The sequence below is a fragment of the Nicotiana attenuata genome, chromosome 2, assembly GCF_001879085.1.
Source record: "Nicotiana attenuata strain UT chromosome 2, NIATTr2, whole genome shotgun sequence".
Lineage (NCBI taxonomy): Eukaryota > Viridiplantae > Streptophyta > Magnoliopsida > Solanales > Solanaceae > Nicotiana > Nicotiana attenuata.
In genome coordinates this window covers 91,461,252-91,483,655 of record NC_031990.1, presented here as the reverse complement: position 1 = coordinate 91,483,655, position 22,404 = coordinate 91,461,252, and the positions used below count along the sequence as shown (strand labels likewise).

The window sequence follows — 22,404 nt, the reverse complement described above, 5'->3', positions numbered from 1 at the left end:
CGGTCCAGCATAATATGCTGGAGTTCATACACAAGTGCACCGAACTCCAGTATATTATGCTGGACCGGTCTCTATTGCAGCAAAATAGTGGCTATTTTTCATTGACTTGGTAAACGCTGGCTATTTTTGATTGACCGGTCCGAAAACTGGCTATACCGTGCTATTTTTACGATCCCACTTCATTAAGCCCAAGATGCCATCTTCCTAGATACTCAATTTATTGTCACGTATCAAATGATGCGGCACGCCAAGTCAAACAGAAGAGCCAATAGAATCATGCCACTTGTTAAAATGACAAGGCATACCAAGTCAAATTAAAAGGCCAATGGAACTGCGCCACATGTGCGGGTGACATGTTCTGGTCAATCAAATGCGGCCTTGTCACGCTTCAATCTGATTGGTCGGAAAGAGTTTATTCTCATCGCATCTCTTCTCTTCCACAACTATAAATAGGGTCTTCATAACTCAGACAAGATACCAAAAGTCATAACAAGAAGCAGAAGAGAGCTCGTGGATCAAACGTCACAATTTTTCTACAAGCTTCAAGCCTCAAGCAATCAAGTTCAAGCTCAGAACGAAGAACAAATCAACATTCAAAGAGTACGAGTTCAAGTCACAGTTCGTGCTAGTTGAATTCAAGATCATCGTTCGTGGCAACTTACATAGATTTAATATCAAGTTCAAAGGCCCTTGAATTTATTTACTATTGGAAAGAAGAATTAGGTGATTTATAGAGATTTTACACTCACATTACTTGAAATACTACTACGATTGTTACAGTATTTTTTTTCCACTCTTGATTATTTTCAATTTAATGTCTACAATATCGTTCATACAATTCGTAACCAGCAAGAGGTTTGTCTTCCATTATAAGAGATGAAATTACAAAATTGTATTGTTGTTGTACATAATCTACATTTTAGTAGTTTTAATCTATTTAGCCTTAACCAACATTTTAGCAGTAAAAATTACACGGGGCGCCCTATTTGGTCGCCCCCATTTAACCCATACCCACTTTTTAAAAAAGTTTTAAATTGTGCCAACTGTTTAAACAACTTCAGGCCTCTTTCTCCTCCTCCTTCTCCTCCTTCGTTTTCTGAATGCTAAAGCTTGAGATATTGTTATGTGTTCTAGCATGATGATTCATATATATATCTGCTTGACTCATTATGTTCAATTTGGTCTTATTCACAATAGTTTAACCTCTTAGATTTTTTAGCTTTACATGCACGTTGGCTTTTGGTTCTAATTTATCTATAGTAACTTATTTTCATGTCGAAGATATTTTTCATTCTTTAATCTTTGAAATGACTCTAAGAATGCTGAAGTTTAGCAAATACAAAACAATGCTGAAGTTCAGCAAATACAAAACAACAGCAATTACAAACAAAAAAGTTTTGCTAATGCCCCATTTTTGCAAGAAGCCGTAAGCCTCGGCTCGAACTCAGCAACTTTACCAATTGCGCTAAGTCACAATCGTACATTATTAAAATCAAGTTCTATATATTGATGTTGCTAAAAAAAAAAAAAAAAAAAAAAAGGGTATATATAACTTCAATTCTTATTGCAATTTTCGCGCCCCCGCCAACAACGTATACAAAGGACACATACACAACGATTCATAAAAAGCGTTGGAAAGATTCAAACAACAATTCCTATTCCGCAGCATTGGGTTCTCGTCTCTAACAATGTCACATCCATTCAATCAGATCAACGTCAACCCATTCAATCAATTGATCGAACAATTGATGATCAACGGTCACAGACTTGAGAACAATTGCCGATTTGTTGATGTCTTTTGGGGGGCATTTCGTAACTCTATTTTTCCCCAAATTCTGGAATTTTACATCTCGGACTAGGGATTTGCTAATCTGTCAATGCCATGGATGTATAGATGAAGAATTGAATTTGATGTAGTCTGAGATTCTTCCTTGAATAGTAGATATGGTATGTTAATTTTTCGATACTCCATGAATAGTGAACTGCATTGCTATTTTCCTACTCTTTGTTCCTTTCGAGCTGCTCTGTTCTAGTTTATTTGGTACTATCACTATTGAGTTTATTTGATACTATCACTATTTGGTAAAAAAATTTGTTCACTATCACATCACTTAGGTAATTCGTCCTATCTTCAGGATTACAAATCTCACTTATAATGGAGGTTAGGTGTAGATATTTTTTGGATAACCTGACTGTCAGTGTATATAAGTTAAACTCGTTACTATTTGGAAATGAAGGAGGTTTGTTTACCACGACATTTTAAAACATTTTAAGAATGTTTTTAATTATTAACGGTTGTGGCTTATATATTGTTTATGTAGTTTCTAGATATGTAAATTTGTATTAGATAACTTGAAGAATCTACGTCATAATTCACACTGAAAATTAAGTAATCTGACCCTTGTACTCTGAATCCCGGCACATAAAATGGGAAGGAGGGAATATTTAAGATCATGGCATGTTTGCTCGAGTATTAATCATTTCGTGAGTTATAGAGTGTTATTTTTACTAGTTGAAATTTAAGGACTAGTATTAGAGAACCCTAATCTATTTAAAAGACAAACATTTTGAGTATGGGAACAGGGTCGATATCGAGGATTCATACAGTGGATGCTGATTACTTTAGGTTTGAGACATAGTTGTTTGTTATTGTTTGTATACTGCTAATTGGTAAATGGTTTTATATTGGGTGGATATTGAGGATCCATATAGACTATCCTCACTAGTTTAGGTTCGAAACATAATTGTAGTTGTTTTTGTTATTGTTTTTATAGTACTACTAATTGGGAAATGGTTTATTCTTGCTGAATAACTTGCCAAAGTCATTGGCTCAATGCTCATGTTTTTGCAAAAACTTCATGGGAACTTTAGATAATTTAGAGCTACATTAGGTAACATAGAGGACCTCAATCCCTGATATGACAGACAAATTATTTAGTATTTGAATGAAAGGGCATGAATAAATTGGAACAGATGATTCATATAGCTAACCCCAACGAGTGTGAGAATGAGGTGTAGTTGATTTATATAGCCACTAGTCAGGGATTGAGGAAGCATTGGGTGGAGTGTAATTTAAATTATGAAGAACAGAATTTTGAGTGTATTAGTGAATTGAGGTCTTCAGGACAACTTACAGGCCAAGTTTCAAACGAGGTGAAAAACTCAAAAATGTTTTTTCCAGATTAACATTTTATTAATTTTGTCTGAAAAGAGTGTGACAGAAATAGAAAGTTGGTGTCATGAGTTCGTTGAGTTGTATTTCCTTCTGTATAAGTCTGCACATCCGAAAAGCAATAATGGGTTGGGATTAGTTGGGGGTGGGGGAGCAAAAAATCAGGGAGAAGCTCTTCTCCTTGTTCATTTACTTTAGTCTTCAGATATGTAGTCATCAACGAACTTCAGATATGGCAGTAGTTTCTTTTCTTATCTTTTTCGTCTTTGGGAAAAAGATATACAGGCGTAGTTATCCAGCAAACTAGTTAAAAGCTGAACCTAATGAGAGCATATTAACATGATGTTACAATCTCACAGTAGTATGGATATAGTGACTGATCAACAGGAAAATATGTGGTTTTATCTTTAACGGGATCCTCCAACACGTGAAGGAGCCCTTTTTTCCCAGTGAAATGCTGTGCTGAAATTTTTAGCATCAGCAAACACTTATTCTTTATAATGGAGCATGTGTTCCTATTCTTTTAGCCTCTATCGCTCGATAAGTAAATAACTATATTCTTTGTGTGATGTTTTAAACAAAAGATAAAAAAAAAGAATTTCTGCTTTTGGCTAAGTTCTGATGGAAAGGTAAACTATATGCAGAGCACTCCAGTAAATATCATTGTAGGTTCTCATGTATGGATTGAGGATCAATCAGTTGCTTGGATTGATGGACAAGTGTCACAGATTAATGGACAGGATGTTCAGGTCCAGACATCTGATGGGAGGACGGTATGTCTTAGCTCTTTTACAGGGAACAGTATCTTATTCTTGCAGTTTCAGATTACTTATTTGTCTTCCCATAGCAATTTCAATGTGTATTTTGGAATCCATTTAAGGAGATACTTAACTGACAAGCTGATTTTCTGACCGCTAACTGATTAATCTCTCTTTATTGGCTTAGACGAATCTCGAGTGGGAAATCCATTGTCAAAACTGCAAATGAATGTATTCTGGATTATGAACTTCATAGTGTTATTCAAATACTTGCCAGTGCACAGGATTTTATTCACGAGTATCTCGGCATTGTTTGTTTAGAATTTAAGCATGATCTTGATTAGTAGTACAACTTTGCATAGTTTGTGAGTTTAAGAGTGTATGTCGCTTCCACATTAGCTTAGAAGTTATATTATACTTCCATGACAAGGGGAGTGCGAGGAGTATTGACATATATTTGAACTGTCTTTGCACTATATCCTTTCTTTCCACTTATTCTGGGGGAGTATTTGAACCAATATTTTGACATGCGTGCTGTCTCAGCATCTGATAACCTTCTAGTGAAAGGCAGAAACATCATTGCTCTGATTTACGTCAATTTACTCTTTTTCCTTTTTCTTTTTTTGTTTAAAAATGTCTTAACAAAAGGCAGTCTGGTTTCCTCTTAATTTGTGTTGACACAAATTTCAATGCAAGAAACACACCGCTAAATTGGCAACGTTTTGGCTCGTAACAGTTTACATATATTTCACTTTTCAATTCATCTAGGTTACAGCAAATTTATCAAAAATATATCCCAAAGATGAAGATGCTCCTGCCGGCGGAGTCGATGACATGACCAAGTTATCATATTTGCATGAGCCTGGCGTTTTGCAGAATTTGGCTGCAAGATATCAACTCAATGAAATCTATGTAAGTTTACGGTCCATATTCTGTAGATTGGTGAGAATGAATTGCTGCACTAAGGGTGGTTCAATCATAATCTTGTATAATAATGTGACTTTATGACAGACTTATACTGGAAGTATTCTCATCGCCATCAATCCATTCCAAAGGCTGCCCCATCTATACGATCGCCACATGATGGAACAATACAAGGGAGCTCCGCTTGGCGAACTAAGTCCTCACGTCTTTGCTATTGCTGATGCCGCTTACAGGTACTCATGTGTTCAACTTCCATTCCACAAGATTTACCCTCAGAAAGTATACAATCATAACTGAGATATCAAAATGAATCAGGCAAATGATCAATGAAGGTAAAAGCAATTCTATATTGGTCAGTGGTGAAAGTGGGGCTGGTAAGACTGAAACTACTAAAATGCTTATGCAATACCTTGCTTATTTGGGTGGCCGTAAAGGCACTGAAGGGCGAACTGTCGAGCAGCAAGTTCTAGAGGTAAGCTGTATGATCTTGATGAGTTTAGCTTGTTTTAAACTCTTTACTCCTTAAAACTTAGGTAGGTAAGCTAATGGCACACTTCGCTTTTTAGGCTTAAGTCTTCAAGCTTAAGGGTTGTCTGTCATTTTCTTAGAAGCCTTCTTTACTGGTTTTCTCATTCTTTTAGCTTTTTGTTGTTTTATCTCCAGTCAAATCCAGTACTTGAAGCGTTTGGCAATGCCAAAACAGTTAGAAATAACAATTCAAGGTGAGATACTGTTCTGCTCATGCTTCCAATCAAGAAGTGACTCATTTAGTTACTTTGGCATATGTTTTTTTCTTCTGAATGCTTATTACATATGTTGTTACAGTCGTTTTGGTAAATTTGTGGAGATTCAGTTTGACAAAAGTGGAAGAATATCTGGTGCAGCTATTAGAACTTACCTCCTTGAAAGATCTCGTGTTTGCCAAGTTTCAGATCCTGAACGCAACTATCATTGTTTCTACCTTCTATGTGCAGCACCCCAGGAGGTAAATCAGATTTCATAGCTTCTCTCTTTGTTAATATCTTTCATCTCTTGGTGTAAATTTATTTGATAGTCATGATGTCCTTTTGACAGTTTTCCTATCTTAACAGGAGGTTGAAAAGTATAAGTTGGGGAATCCTAAATCATTTCACTATCTTAATCAATCGAATTGCTACGAACTAGTTGGTGTAAGTGATGCTCAAGATTATCTTGCAACAAGGAGGGCCATGGATATTGTTGGCATTAGTGAGAAAGAGCAGGTAATGTCGTTGTTCATTTAGTTTGTGCTGCAACTTTTTATTTTGATTCAGAGTCTAAGAAGTTATTCCTTGTTTCTTTTTCAGGAAGCAATTTTTAGAGTAGTGGCTTCTGTTCTTCATCTTGGTAATATTAACTTTTCAAAGGGCCAAGAAATTGACTCATCAGTTTTAAAAGATGACAAATCTAAGTTCCATCTTCAGACTGTTGCTGAGCTTCTGGCGTATGTTCTTGGACTTCAAATTTTACTTCTCTCTATTAGTTTATTCTTTGTTCAAGAATATTTGATGTGATTAATTCTTCTATCAGGTGTGATCTTAATGATTTGGAAGATGCGCTATTGAAACGTGTAATGGTCACACCTGAAGAAGTTATAAAGAGAAGTCTTGATCCTAATGCTGCAGCAGTTAGTAGAGATGGGCTTGCTAAAACGATATATTCTCGCTTATTTGACTGGTATGATTCTATTATCTGGACCAGATTGTTAAATGTGGTTTCTTACTGATTATTTGACACTAAGGTGCATTGTTTTCTACTGTTTATAGGTTGGTGGACAAAATAAATAACTCGATTGGTCAAGATCCGAACTCAAAATCTCTAATTGGTGTTCTTGACATTTATGGTTTTGAAAGTTTTAAACTTAATAGGTATGCGTCAAATCGTTCTTGGACAGACAGGATAATTGCTAAATGTGGTGTTTTCTCATTGGCTCATTAACTTTTGTGTCCCAGTTTTGAACAATTCTGCATTAATTTCACAAATGAGAAGCTGCAGCAACATTTTAACCAGGTATTTCTGGTTGAAATTTTAGAGCATTTTCTATCCATTTCATCTAAGCCAAAACTGAACTAGAGTGAAAATTTTGCATTTCAGCACGTGTTCAAGATGGAGCAGGAGGAATACACTAAAGAAGAAATTGATTGGAGCTACATAGAATTTGTGGACAATCAAGATGTTCTGGATCTTATTGAAAAGGTTTCCTCATTTAGTTAGCAGAAGAAGCTTTCCTTCATATGTCCATGTATTTCTGTTTCTCTGAGTTCTACTTGTCATTTGTCTACAACAGTAAAAGCAACTGGGCAAGGAGACTTGTGTAGTGAGAGTTGGTCAGAATTTTCTTGGATCCTGACTTTCTAATACTCCCTTCGTTTCAATTATGGGGCGAGGTGTGACTGGCTAGGGAGTCTAAGAAAGAAAAAAAGACTTTTGGAACTTGTAGTTTTAAACACGCCATGAGATTTTTGTGGCCATAAAAGCATGTCACTAAGGATACAATCAGAAGATTAAAGTTAAATTGTTTCCAAATATAGAAAGGTAGCGTTCTTTTTGGAATGGTCTAATAAGGAAATGGTGCCATAAAAAATGGAATAGAGATAGTATTAATTTGCATGCTTGTGCCTTGCACATAAATTTAGTGGTATAATAGGAAATCACTAGAAATTGTTCAAGTAATGTAACTCGACTTCTTAAAAGAGAGTTTTTAATTATTTCATTTTTACTTATTGACACCGTTAGATCTTTTAGTTCCTTTGTCATGGTATTTCCTTTAAGTTAATGAGTTTTTGATTCATTTACTTGTATCACTACATTATCTTTAGTTTGCCGGTGGACTTGTTATAGAACCTGTTTCGTTAGAGGAAACCAATACTATTAGGTTCCAATTGGATCCAAGTATGGTTTTAGAAATTATAAAGTTAGTGGTGCAATGGAAGAAAAGAACAACTCCCGTAAATTCACCATGCTTTTCTCAGCATTCACCGATTCTCTTGGTTCATCACTTTCCACTTAAAACAGCCTACCGCTTTTTTTGTACTACACCATCTTGAAGTGGCATTTTGTAAATTGATTTATAATGCTTTTTGCAGAAACCTGGAGGTATCATCGCTCTTCTTGATGAAGCCTGGTAAGATGTATAACACTTCATCTTTATCTATGCAGAGGAGGAGCCAGGATTTTAACTTTATGGGTTCTGGATTTTAGAACGACGATTTCAAGTACTAATAATTGGGTTCTAAATTTAATATTCGTACATATTTAATAATTATTTTAACACAAATACACTGTTTGAGCAAAAGCTACTTGGTTCGGCCGAACCCGTACTCGGACTTCTAGCTCCGCCCCTGTATATATGAGTGTTATACTGCTATATGCGTTGCTCCCCTGCATTTAATGTCTGAATGATTGAATTGACATTCTCTTTGAAATGGACTCTTCCAGTATGTTCCCCAAATCAACTCATGAAACATTCTCTCAGAAGCTTTATCAGACATTCAAGTCCCACAAACGATTTGTCAAACCAAAACTGTCTCGCACTGATTTTACCATTGCCCATTATGCTGGAGAGGTAATTATATTCATTTGAGCTAGATGCTGTCAAATGTTCTTGTGTTGGATATAGGGCATTACTAACAGTAAAGGTTTTGGTGTCGTAAGAGTTTCGCTTACTTTCTGTTCAGGTTCAATACCAGTCTGATCAATTCTTGGATAAGAACAAAGACTATGTTGTTCCTGAGCATCAAGATTTGTTGAGTGCTTCCAAATGCTCATTTGTAGCTGGCCTCTTCCCTCCTGTTGCGGAGGAGGCAACTAAATCATCAGCCAAATCGTCGAAGTTCTCATCCATCGGTTCTCGTTTTAAGGTAATTACTGACTTATTTACCTTTGATGGATTTTGGTGAACTGAGAATATTTTTCATCATAGCATAACAGGATTGACGAACCCTTACTGCTTTAAGTAGGTGAAGACCTGATATTCTGATTAAACTGGTGCAGTTACAACTTACATCATTGATGGAAACTCTGAATTCTACGGAACCTCATTACATCAGATGTGTGAAGCCCAACAACCAACTGAAACCTGCAATTTTTGAGAATGTTAACATATTACAGCAACTGCGTTGTGGTGTGAGTAAAACTTTTGACATTTTTGGATGAAGAATTTCCTTTTGTACTCTTGAACTATATGCTTATATTTTGTTGTTCTCAGGGTGTTCTAGAAGCAATTAGAATTAGCTGTGCTGGTTACCCTACCCGTAAGACATTCTTTGAGTTTCTAAACCGATTTGGTCTTCTTGCTCCAGAGGTCTTGGAAGGACAGTAAGTACTGATTTTGAATTCCTACACCAAAACAACTTTTTTTTAAAATATAAAAAAAACTTTAATTTATGGTGTCTTGACTTCTTGATGGCGAAGTGACATGCTATCTTGATTTGACCTGCTTGTGGGCAGTGCCGATGAAAAAGTTGCATGCACAAAGATTCTGGAAAAGATGGGGCTCGCTGGCTCTCAGGTTATTTGACAGTTTTCTTGCTTTTCTACAAAGCTCATTTTTTTAGTTCTTTAACGTCACAATCAATAGCATTTTTGTTATTCAGTTATGTGTATATATCTCTTTCTCGTCTAGCAGTCTCTGTAGTTTTAGACTTAAGTAGAAAATCAATGTAGTAGAACCCTCTTCAACTTGTTGATATGGCTCATCTCTTGTAACATATCTGTTATACCTAATTTGCAAGGTATAATCTCAGGTTGACCATTCTACATTCAATTTCAAGCAAGGAGCTAGGTTTTCCATTGCCGTCTTTTTTCACCAAAAGAAAAGAAAATCATGTTTTTAATTTGAGAAGTCATTCTTATCAACCTATATCTAAACCGTGGTTAATTTGTCTGTTATCTGCAACACTTTTATATCCGTTTTGTTTACGGACAGCTGGAGTGTAGGCTGGCACTGCTTACTATATCATTTTGTATGCTGAGGGTTAAGACTATTACTATCCACTGTTCGCATGGTTAAAATTGGTTCGTCTGTTTGGGATAGTTCTCCACAATATTGTCATGTACAGTTTACATGCAGCATTCTTAAGGTTGATGCTCTCTTTTATTCAATGTAACATGAATTCCGAAATTTATGAATCAACTATTTTCTCAGAGAGGTCGGATTGGTTTTGCAGATCGGAAAAACGAAAGTTTTTCTCAGAGCTGGTCAGATGGCTGAGCTGGATGCACGCAGAGCACAGAAACTAGCCACTGCAGCTAAGACAATCCAAAGGAAAATTAGAACTCATATCGCTCGGAAATACTTTCTTGCTTTGCAGAAGGCTGCAATTTGCTTACAATCCTCATGCCGAGGTTTGTCTATCATTATCTCTTGGCCCATGCTTTATAAGTGCAAAAACAAGTACCATGTGATTAGCTTACTGAGTTTTGTGTTCTCGCTTTATTATGTTCAACAGGAAGGCTTGCTTGCAAATTGTATGACAATATGAAAAGACAAGCTGCTTCTATCAGAATCCAGACAAAATTGCGCGGACACTTGGCCCGAAAGTCCTATACTAGACTCAAAATCAATGTCATTGCTCTTCAGACAGGAATTCGAGCGACAGCTGCACGAAAGGAATTCAGATATAAAAGACAAACTAAAGCAGCAATTATTATACAAGTTAGTTTACTTATGTTTTCTATTGATTCAGAAGGTTGGCCATGCTTTTTGTTCTCTGCTATTACAACAACAACATCAACAACAACTACGCCTCAATCCCAAACAAGTAGGTGTTCTCTGCTATTAACTAGAAAAAGTTTGCAGGCACATTGGCATGGACACAGAGCCTTTTCATACTACAAGAAACTCATAATTGCATCAATTGTAACACAATGCAGATGGAGAGGAAGGGTTGCAAAGAAAGAGCTTCGGAAACTAAAGATGGTAGGTTTAGGGTTGTCATCCCATTTATTCTGTATTACAGTTTTCACTTTCCTTTGACTTGCTTTGAGATGACGCTCTGTGACCTAACTAAAAATTTGCTAGCTAAGGCCTTTATTTAAGAGGTGGATAACAGAGGTGGAGCCAGGATTTTAACTTTATGAGTTCTGAATTTTAAAACGACAACTTCAAGTGCTAATAATTGGGTTCTAAATTTAATATTTGTTCGTAATTAATGAACTTTTGAACACAAATACACTGTCTGAGCAAAAGTTACTGCGTTCGGCCGAATCCGCATTCAGGCTTCTAGCTCCGCCCCTGGTGGATAATTCACCTTTATTATTGTTATTTGCATAGCAAAAGACTAAAGCTATTCTGCAGTATGATGGATCACTTAATCGCTCCTCTGAACTTATAGTCCCCCTAATATTTTCTGCCAAGGAGTTGTCCTTCCACATGTCAAGAAAAATGTATCAGAATTGTTGTTTTCTATTTGATAGAGTAAAATTATTTTTTGTGTCTATCACTGTGGATTGTTTCCCCACCTGTTGGTATCATACAGGGTTTGTTGTTGTTGTATCACTGTGGATTGTTAATACACATTTCCATTACCTTCAGGCTGCAAGAGAAACGGGTGCACTAAAAGAAGCAAAGGATAAGCTTGAAAAACAGGTTGAAGAACTTACATGGCGTCTGCAGTTGGAGAAACGTCTAAGGGTGGGTAATACACTTGCATTACATTGCATATTTCCTTTTCCTGCTTGATATGTAAGCACAGTGGAGAATTAACCTGGATATTATCAGGGAACAAGATATTACTTGAAAGCTAAATATTCTTGCCGCTTTTTGGCTATGTCGCTCGGACTCTCCGAAAATGTCACCAGGTGCATTTTAGACGATCCGGCACGGGTGTGGCAGCATTTTGGAGAGTCCGCGCAACATAGCTTTTTGGCTTGAAGATTATGATAAGTTTTCCATTTTTAGAAAGGGACACTATTTGATGCATTATTTCACAGACGGACTTGGAAGAAGCAAAGGGCCAGGAAATAGCAAAGCTGAAGAATTCCTTGGAAGAAGTGCAAAGCAAAGTGGATCAAACCAATGCGCTGCTCGTCAAGGAACGTGAGACTGCTCAGAAAGCAATTGAAGAAGCCACCTCGATCGTGGAAGAGAAGCCGGTTCTTGTCGAGGATACAGAAAAGATTGATGCTTTAAATGCAGAAGTGGAAACTTTAAAGGTAACGACACTGAACTCGTAAAGTTAACCCCATGTTCTCTCAACATGACATTTCCGCCATGCTAGAACTAAGGAGAGACTGCATAGAAATTCATCTTTTTTCAACCTTTACATAGGTATTATTGCAATCGGAAAAGCAACGTGCTGATGATTCTGAGAGGAAATGTGCTGAAGCTCAAGAATCAAGTGAAGAAAAGCACAAGAAGTTGGAAGAAACTGAAAAAAAAGTACAACAACTTCAGGAATCAGTGAGCAGGTAACTACTCGAATAAATTGATAAGTTGTTTTATTCCTTATCTACTGTAAGAATAGAGATCACCGACCCTTGAGACATTAAAATAACAAATACAGTAATGTCACAACCCAGCAGGGAGACCGTGACCGACGCTAAGTAATGCTGGGTCATGACAAGTAACGGATTTCCTTTTTAAGAATCTACATTTCTAGTGGGAATATCCTTCTGTTTGTTCTTCTACTTGATCTAAAGCTCAGGTTCAAAGTTGAGACTAGTATCTGTGAAGAAGATTACCAAGTTTTTCTTTCCATCTCTTTCATGTGAGGGAAAGTGCTTTATACAAAATATATAAATAAACATGTACCCTCTCTCAGTTTAGGCTTTTAGATGAGACGGTTCACGCAATAGGTTTCTTTGTTATATATGTACATACACCATTATAAATTTGTCCTGTGACTCGAAGGTTAATTGCTCAAGTTGTGCTCGGAAGTCAGTCAGTTAATGGTCCTCTTTCAGTGGCTAATGATTGTAATGTCGAGGAAAGGACAGCTCTTGATCTATACCGGCTTTGAACACTTGTTTGGAATATTAGACCAAATATTGTCTATCAGTGATATCCTTGTACAACAAAATGTACATCTCGGAGAACCTTGGACTTTTTCAGGATTTAGTTGATGAATTTTTTTGTCCTTCTTAACAATAGGCTTGAAGAAAAGCTCACCAACTTAGAGTCGGAAAATAAAGTACTTCGCCAGCAGGCTCTGACAATGGCACAGAATAATAAATTGCTGTCTGGACGATCAAGATCGAGTATTCAGGTAATCCTGCAAACCTTGACTCATATTGGATGTTAAATCTATAACTTACTTTTCCCTGTTCTATGATATTGGCAGAGGACCGAGAGCACAAGAAGTAGTAACGTAGTAAGTCAAAGGCTTGCATATTAATTGTCCTTTTAGTATATTGCTGACCTCTTTTATTGGTTGACTAACAATTGAAATTTTTGTAAAGGATCTGCATAGCACTTCATTTTCAAGGGAAAGTTCCGAGGTCGAGGGAAGACCACAGAAATCACTTAATGATAAACAACAGGAGTATCAGGACTTGCTCATCCGGTGTATTGCACAGCACCTTGGCTTCTCTAAGGGCAGACCTGTTGCGGCCTGCATTATTTACAAGTGCCTTAGGCAGTGGCGATCGTTCGAAGTTGAGCGAACCAGTATCTTTGACAGGGTAATACAAACCATTGGTCAAGCTATTGAGGTCAGTGTTAATATAGTTAATACATTGTCTGTCATAGTGAAAGATGCAGATAAATAAAATAAAGGTCTATTTTTGCACTTAAAAAACTAGTTTTTCTATATTGTAGACTCAGGACAACAATGATATGTTAGCCTATTGGCTATCCAATGCATCTACTTTGTTGCTTCTGCTGCAACGTACGTTGAAAGCTGGTGGTGCTGCTGGGATGACCCCACAGCACAGGCGATCGTCATCAGCCTCTCTATTCGGGAGAATGACACAGGTGAAAATAGTTCCATTTTTTACATTGATATTTATCATTTATTTATAACACTTTTTGCTGATAAAAGAATTTTTTAGAGCTTTCGTGGAACCCCTCAAGGTGTCAATCTTTCTCTCATTGATGGTGATTCGGCTGGTGGAGCGGATAGCTTGCGCCAAGTTGAAGCCAAATATCCCGCTTTGTTGTTTAAACAGCAGCTAACAGCATATGTGGAAAAGATTTATGGAATGATCCGTGATAATCTTAAGAAAGAGATTTCTCCACTGCTGGGGTTGTGCATTCAGGTTCAAAGATATTACCGTAGATTTATCTAAATATTTTAATTTAGTACAGAACATTAGATGCTTGGTGTACTGAAACCTTTTTACATGCTCCACTGTATGGTTTAGGCACCAAGAATATCCAGAGCAGGTTTACTTAAAGGGTCAACAGCACGTACACTTGCAAATGCTGCTGCTCAGGAAATTTTGATCGCTCACTGGCAAGGAATTGTCAAGAGCCTTGCTAACTTTTTGAACATATTGAAAGCCAATCATGTAAGAGCCACAGAAACATATTGCTGGTTTTATAACAGTAAGATTAATGGCATCTTATCTCATCTGAATATTTGACTTCTGTGAACAGTAGAACAGGACGAGAAAATTGGAACCAAAAGTAGCTATAACGATAGGACTGAAGTGGTTTCGCAGGCAACTTTTGAGATTTATAGTTTTTACTTTGTTAAGGATGAATACTCAATGAGCTCTGATCTAGTATCAATAGTTAATATCCTTGAGATTCTCGCTCCATAGTTCTTGTTGATTGAACTAAAACTATGCAAAATCCTAAGCTCCAGTATCCTTTGCAATCCAACTTAGGTGATTTCGCGAAGCAATGGTGTTGGATAGCTCTCATCATTTCCTTCACCAAGTGACTAATATCATATAGGATTTGAGATGCATTCCAGAACTTGATTCACAACTCACCTGCGGTTACTATTTTTATTTGAAATAAATAGTAAAAAGAAAAAGAAAAAGAAAAGCAGTATCTCTCAGATTGATAAGCTATCAGTTTAATAATGCTCTGCACTGTAGTTAATAAGAAGTTACTTTCATGTAATTTAAGTAATATATTCTAGATGAAGGAAGAATGACCGTACTCTTCTGAAACTTGTGACCGTCTGTTACGTATATGATGCATTGTGGCAGAACATTCTCTATCATAAATTAAGTCATACATATATCAGAAGAAGAAATATATTGGTTACGTCAAGATACGACTTTTAGGCGTGGGGTAGATTCTGTCTTGTGAACAAGTACCTATTGGCTTTTTCTTAATTAGGGTTATTTTATTTCTGGTATTTCAGGTGCCTCCATTTCTTGTACGCAAAGTATTTACTCAAGTCTTTTCTTTCATCAATGTCCAATTATTTAACAGGTCTGTTGTCAAGGGGCATCTCATAATATTTTTTAACTTCACGATTCAACTATAAACTAAACCTTATATTTTTTTATTTGTGCCTCCTTCCTGTAGCCTTCTGCTGAGAAGAGAATGCTGTTCATTTAGCAACGGTGAGTATGTAAAAACTGGCTTGGCAGAACTGGAACACTGGTGCTACAAAGCAACTGATGAGGTATCTTGGTCTCCTGCCACTTGTTAAACATTCTTCGCCCACTCTTTTTTCTCACTGATGAAAGGAACTTGTTCAGTATGCAGGACTAGCTTGGGAGGAGCTCAAACATATAAGACAGGCAATTGGATTTTTGGTAATGCATCTTCTAATCTGGATTAAAGAGAAAATTGAATGTATAAACTGAAAGATAGCAAAGGCAAAGGACACCGTCCTCTAGTGCATATTTTTCGATAAAAAACAATAGCAAGATTTTGCCTAGTAATATAAGATAGAAGAAAATTAGTGGTACTGTTTGAGAAATACATTTGTCCCCCGTTGTGGAAGTGTTTGCACAGGAGTTTATAATGTCCTAGGTCGCTCCAGCCATTGCCTTAAGGTTTTGGGTTCCGTTCTCTTTTCATCTAATCGCTTTGGGCTTCTCTCTCAACTCAGCCCATATTCTGCACTGGGCTTCTCTCTCTCTCTCTCTCTCTCTCTCTCTCTCTCTCTCAATCCAACCCATCGAGCAATAAAATTTCTCCAGGTCCACTTATTAACATGTTGAGCCAACTATATCTCCCTCTACTCTAGACCACTCATGTTGGACCTCCTGTGTCTCTACTTCTAAAAAAGAGAGGTAAAAAGCATTTGCAGGAAAAAACATCAGCCCACGCGTACACCATAGAACCAGATTACACATGCGGGAGGGTGTTAAAGCAATACATTTGCCCCTCATTGGTTGAGTAGAGGTTTCCAAAGGAACTTATAATGTCCTGGGTTAGTGTACCCATCGACTTAAGGTTTTGGGTTGGATTCTCAGATTCTTTTACAATTACAAATTCATGTCCTTGCCCTGTACTAACAGAAATCTCTTTTCATACTTATTCCTATGCAATATGATCATGATTGAAGATATGTGTCACAAAATTTGAGTGAACAAACCTAAAAATTGTAGTTCCAAAGAATTGGAATGAGCCTTGTCCATATTTCATCAGCAGAAATCCTTGATTATGCTCCTTTTGACTATGCCAGGTCATACACCAGAAGCCAAAGAAGACATTGGATGAAATAAGCCACGATCTCTGTCCTGTAAGTACTGGACAACTATATACTCCGAAGAGCTATCTCTTGATCCCATATGTTATCATTTTCATTAAATTGTGGATCATGAACAGGTGCTTAGCATTCAACAACTTTACAGAATCAGCACAATGTATTGGGATGACAAATATGGCACACATAGCCTTTCGCCAGATGTAAGCCATAATTTATGTCCAACAAATATTCTAGATGTTATTTTGGTACCAGATAGTCTATAATTTTGATGTTCCTTTGCGTCATGTAGTGCATATTGATTTTATGGCCATTCTCAAGTTAGATACAACAATTTTTCAATAGTATGTCCTCAATCCCTGCTTCACTAAAGTATGAATTCATTATTTCTTGCTGGGATTGGCTTATGCAGCTTTGAACATTGTCTCCTGCATCTTTAGTTGCCCCACATCTTCTTACTTTTGTCCTCTCCTAGCATATAATGGATAGAATTTTTCAATTATTTGACAGGTTATATCCAATATGCGTGTATTAATGACTGAAGACTCTAACAATGCAGTCAGCAATTCTTTTTTGCTTGATGATGATTCAAGGTTGGTTATGAGATTCTATTATCCTAAACTTTTGCCTCTTCCTTTCTGTGCACCACGTCCTGAGAATGAACTTTTCACTGATTGCTGATCGCACTTGTTGATCATGGTGCAGCATACCGTTCTCAATTGATGACCTCTCTAAATCAATGGATCAGATTGATATTGCAGACATCGAACCACCCCCACTTATTCGAGAAAATTCAGGCTTCAGTTTCTTATTGCCACGTGCAGACTAATTGCCCTCAGTCAGAATTCAGTCCTAGGAACTTGCAGCCCGCGTCTTTGATTTGTGTGAGCTATGGAGGTGCGTATGGATGCATTGATCAGGTCATACAATGTTCAAACAATGCAGAATAAACATCTCATGGATATATCTCTTATTGAAAATGAACCTTGATTTACATTTGCTTTGTGTGGAATTGAGTCTTTCCAACACAGTGGATAATGGAGTTGGTCGATTCCAATGTAGTTAATTGATTCTTTGAGGACATACCATTTGTGCTGAAATAGGTCGATTTATCTTGATTTTGGTTATACAAGTATCTCAGTTTAGACGTGTAGCGTCTTCTTTTTGTTCTTAACGATTGAATTTGTTCTACTAATGCCTGTTTTCTTTGTAACTACAGTATCTTTTCTATTTTTTCCCTTTTCTCTAAAGAAGAGCTTTCTATTTGGTGCATGACTTATCTTTGTTTGTGGACTTTTAACTCTTTTTCAGGTTGTAATTGAACAGCTAGTAAACTACACAGAGCAGACGCGCCAATAATCATGTCCAACCATTGAAGTGTACTATGAGGGGGCAGTGGAGAACTATACATACAGCTGATCTTTTTTTTAAAAAAAAAAAATTAAAAAAAAATATATATTAATTCTAATTTTGTATTCCCCACTACAAAGTAAGGGTGGATGCAGTGATAATACTCTATACCCATCGATTTAAAATCTTGGATTCGTCTCTGTGTACGACCCTGGTTGTTTTTGTAAATTTGAGAGGACAACTTTTGGGAATTTCCCACACAAATCCATTAAGTGAAGATCCAAAGAAAAGAGGAACAAGAAAGCAAGTTGTTTAGATTATTGATGATTTCATTATATAACATTAGCTCCCTATTCCTTAAGTTTTCACATATTTCTATGTCAATAGTTTATCTGAGATTGTTATTGTTGCGGCCAAATGCACACGCAAGTATACGCGGTCGTCAAATAATAAAGTGACTAAAAGTCAGATGTCGAACCCACGAGGACTTATGATTAACTATTAACTAAATTAGACTATCCTAATTATCTAAACTAGAATTAAAACTAGAAGTATTTGATTCTAAACTAATTAAAATAAAGAAAAACAAATAATGAACTTTTAATAGAGGAAGAGCAGATTTTTATGTTATCAATGTTATGAAAACGATCTAGGGTTATGGGCTATCTAACATTCCTATTGTAATCTTCAATTAAATTGACTAACTAATTTATCTAGCTTATTGGTTGACAGGGTTAATATCGCTCATAAGAATCTGCCGAGTTCTTACTCGCCTATTCAAGCTAACCTAACGCCTATATGTCTATGGAATTAGAACTAACAAGAACGCATTCATAATTCATGTACATCAACCAAGCAAGGCAATTAGGTATATGTCTATTCTAAACGCGAATTCATTCCCCGATGCCCAGGTTTAAGAACATACTTTACTCAATCCTATATGCAATCTGGAATTCCCACTTTCGAGTTCAATTCTAGATCCGTAGATAGTATTCAATTGGTGATCAAGCAATTAAATAATTAAGTGCAGGATTAAATAAATAAACCAATACGATAAACTAAGAAATCAAAATCAATATTCGAATAACAATAGTCATGAAAGAACCACAACCCTAGAACGTGAAGTTTTGCTCCACATAGACATGGTAGCCAAACAACAAATCATACAAAGAAACATAGAAATTTCTAAGTCTTTTGGAAGAAAATATGAAACCCGGCCTCCATGGCGGCTCTGTGCTTGTGTTTTCCTCTCAAAAACGTCCTCCCCCTTCAAAATAGGTTTAGGTTGGCTTTTATATGAGTTGGGGGCGTCTTGGGATCGAAATAACCGAGTCCTAGTGGAAAAAGGCCACTTTCCCGTCTTGAGCGTCCAGGACAGCGTGGGGCGCTGGCCCGGCGCTCAAAAATTTCAGCTACTGTAAATTGCGCCACAGCCAGCGCCCCACGCTGGCTGTGGCCCTCAAATTTCACTTTTTGCCTTTTCTTTCCAATTTCGCTCCAATTTGCACCATTTCGTTCCAAATTGCATCCGAATGATTCCTACACATAGAAATACCACAAATGAGCACAAATCATCATATTATACATCCGAAATCTACGAGATATGAGCACAATGTGAGGCAATATACATCAAAATATGCATACATTAAGCCAAAGATCAACACCCCACACTTAAACGTTGCTCGTCCTCGAGTCAACCAACAAATAACTGTATCTTTGAGCACTCTACATCAATGATCATGGTTGATAGCAACAATTAAACTCTAGCATATGCAATCACATAATCTTCCCTTGCTTATGCCATTCTTCAAAAATATTCAAACAAAGACAATATGCTCACAACAATCCTAGCCTCAAAACCCGACTCAATGTCACAATGAACTCATGGCTTGAACACCCAACATCCTAGAGAAGTCTAATAATGTTACCTATCCCTCGTGAAACCATGTGCCCTCACAACAAAAGCAAAGAGAGTAAGATCAATCCACACATTCGAATCTCATGCTCACATATATCAAAGAAAATCGCTCACTCTCACAAAAGAAGTCACATGCATGTAATTGGTACCATAGGCTTGCCCTTAATATAAATCCCCACTAATGTAGGCTCACTCTATCTAAAATTAATTAGGACTTTCATGGTTGTAATTTGGGCTAAGGGGCGGGTAGGATATATTTAGGAATAATGATTAACCCTCCTAAGTACTTTAACACATCACATGATAACTTATGCGCAAATCCTTCAATACACTTTAATTTCACAACTAAAATCACCCCAAACAGTGTTCCCTCTTTCTTTAAGCACTATCGCCATTTACACTCCACTAGCAAAAAGAAGATATTTATTTATCTATATTTTTTTTCTTCTTTTTTTCTTTTTTTTTTCCAACTATTTTCTTTTTTACTTTTGCACTTTCTACTAGTGGCGTATTCTTTTACAAAATAAATGCACCTCTATTCCTTTCATTGGTTCCACTCAAAAGTCACCCCGCACTTAGTCCCTTCTTACTTCTTTTAGCGCTCTTTTTACAATTAAAGTGCTTTAAGAGGTACAAAGATCAAAACAATATCAATTAAGAACAAAAAGGATATAGGCTTGTAATGTGGGTGCTAAATAAAAATTTATAGGCTCAAAAGGGTTTACTAGGGATCAATTTTATTTATGATAAGCACTAAGCTCAAAAAGATCAAAGAAGGCCTAAAATCATTTTTCAAACCGAGCATCACCTAAAATTTCGCTTCAACTCACATACCAGGCAAATTCTAGACACAAGTACAATACATGGACTCATAAAAATCTCACCACACATGGCACATGACTCACTAAGGACCGTCTCATTCCTACTCTCAAACAATGCAAGTATTCACGAAGCCACGAGATATTAAGCATTAAGCACAAAGTGAACACAAGTCAAGAAAATGAGACATAGGCGTCACAAGACATGCTATCCAACTAAGCAAGACATCATCAATAATTTCAAATCATAGGGAAGATAATACACATGTCAAAGCCTAAATATGCTACTATCAAACAAGTCAAGGCGCCTAGGAATTTCATCTTTCTTCCTCCATTTATTCCCTAAATTCTAATCTACTCTAAAAATAAATAAATAAATAAATAAATAAAAGAAAAAAACTACTACCCGGTTCAAACTACATCCCATGAAAAAGAACCGAGGCACAAAAAAAACCCACATGGGACTATTACTACCTAAAGAAATTAAAAGACATATTTTTGAATTTTTGTTTAGGCTTTAATCCCTTAAGAAAACTATCTAGGAGATCCATCTTCGGGAAAAGTCTAATTTTTCTACTTTTTTCGTTTTTTTTTCTTCACAAAAACTACTACACTTAAGAACGAGTACTACAACTAAGCTAAAATAGCACAGAAACTCACCCAAACGATCTCCTCACCCCACACTTAAAATTTTGCAATGTCCTAAATTCACACTATAAATAATAAGAGAGTAAAAGAGACTCCCTGGTAGGCCAAAGGCCGAAGCAATAGCGGTTCACGAGGTACTCAGACTTCCCCCAGGCATCGTCCTTTGTGTGGGCACCCCACACTTAGTCCTCACCATCTAGCTCGCTTTTGCACTCTTCCAATGGCTTTTCTTCCTATGTTCATAATCCTACAAAACAAAAATAAATACTCTAAAATAATAAAAATAAAATAAAATAAAAGAAAGCAGTAAAGTTGGGTTGCCTCCCAACAAGCGTCTGATTTAACGTCGCGGCACGACTTGAACCACTTTCTGCCTCCACCTCGAATTCGTACCTCTAACATGGCATCAAGTCTGTGGCTATGCTCCTTTGATGGGGATACAAAAATAAATAGGCCAAGTAACAAATTTTTCACTCTATACTTCTCGGCCTTTATATGAGGAATGTAATTTTTTCTCTCTGGCACGACAAGTCCAAGAATGTAAGCAGCTTGTTCCTCTTCCGTTGACTCCTCCAAAGGCTTAGATGACTCGATTTCCATGTCATCATCCAAACACAATGTCGAAAAAATATTTAGAATGAGGATCAACACGCCCCAACTCTAGAATTATATCACTATTTATATACACACTAGAGTCTTCAAATGTAATATTATCTACTTTTTCACATGACTCTAGAACACTCTTCTCAACATGGACATCCTCAATAAAAATATGGTCTAATGCTTGGTATTCTCGTTTTAGCTCCTCTATTTGGTCTAGAAGATTTTTTTCAGTTTCACACAACTCATCATTAAATGGTCGGGCATTGAACGCATCAACCTTTGCACTCAAATCTGCATCCAAGTTGTGCAAAGCCAAGCCAAATTTGCCAATTTCTTGTGCAAGATCAACTCTCTCCTTCGACCAATCATTCACCAATTTTGTTAGAAGATAACGCCGTTCCTCATATTCCCTTAATCGTGAATATTCTTCCCAATACCAACCCTTACTCCCATATTCAACTTCACACCTCCCAGAGTTCAGGTCATGACAAGCCCAAAAAGACGGGCCATAAAAGTCTTCCGTCAACCAAGCGTCTTCATCAATAACCTTACGTCCGGATATTTCATCCCCAGATGTTATGTTGAGAGAATTATGAACACACTATGAGAAAAATCAAATTGTTATAAAAATAAAAAT

General features: G+C 36.8%; 1 protein-coding gene across 3 annotated transcripts; it reads left to right on the top strand.

The window, feature by feature from the left end:
• Nucleotides 1,598-18,146, top strand: LOC109215043 (myosin-9-like). 3 transcript variants are annotated; one of them, XR_002066296.1, is made up of 39 exons: nt 1,598-1,947; nt 3,817-3,945; nt 4,699-4,842; nt 4,942-5,087; nt 5,170-5,326; nt 5,518-5,576; nt 5,680-5,839; nt 5,946-6,095; nt 6,180-6,316; nt 6,403-6,549; nt 6,639-6,740; nt 6,825-6,882; nt 6,967-7,068; nt 7,959-7,996; nt 8,311-8,437; nt 8,550-8,732; nt 8,866-8,997; nt 9,080-9,189; nt 9,322-9,382; nt 10,041-10,218; nt 10,323-10,528; nt 10,673-10,792; nt 11,408-11,506; nt 11,806-12,027; nt 12,143-12,282; nt 12,965-13,079; nt 13,155-13,184; nt 13,273-13,524; nt 13,631-13,786; nt 13,864-14,070; nt 14,176-14,322; nt 15,132-15,202; nt 15,299-15,398; nt 15,475-15,531; nt 16,410-16,466; nt 16,553-16,633; nt 16,941-17,023; nt 17,136-17,327; nt 17,742-18,146. XR_002066296.1 is itself a non-coding variant. In XM_019379062.1 (37 exons), exons 1-37 carry the CDS (start codon nt 3,811-3,813, stop codon nt 17,257-17,259), a joined length of 4,593 nt encoding a protein of 1,530 aa, XP_019234607.1. In that variant the 3' UTR covers nt 17,260-17,663. The 3 variants fall into 3 exon arrangements, 1 of the variants encoding a protein (XP_019234607.1); XR_002066294.1 differs by lacking the exon at nt 1,598-1,947 and having other exon boundaries at nt 3,811-3,945; XM_019379062.1 differs by lacking the exons at nt 1,598-1,947; nt 17,742-18,146 and having other exon boundaries at nt 3,811-3,945; nt 17,136-17,663.

What these genes read in the sequence shown, in the direction of transcription:
- LOC109215043 (XM_019379062.1), top strand. Translation starts at nt 3,811, where the DNA reads ATGCAGAGCACTCCAGTAAATATCATTGTAGGTTCTCATGTATGGATT. An exon ending in ATCAACTCAATGAAATCTAT is followed by an intron (nt 4,843 to 4,941) that starts GTAAGTTTACGG and finishes ACTTTATGACAG; the next exon opens with ACTTATACTGGAAGTATTCT. An exon ending in GCTCTTCTTGATGAAGCCTG is followed by an intron (nt 7,997 to 8,310) that starts GTAAGATGTATA and finishes GGACTCTTCCAG; the next exon opens with TATGTTCCCCAAATCAACTC.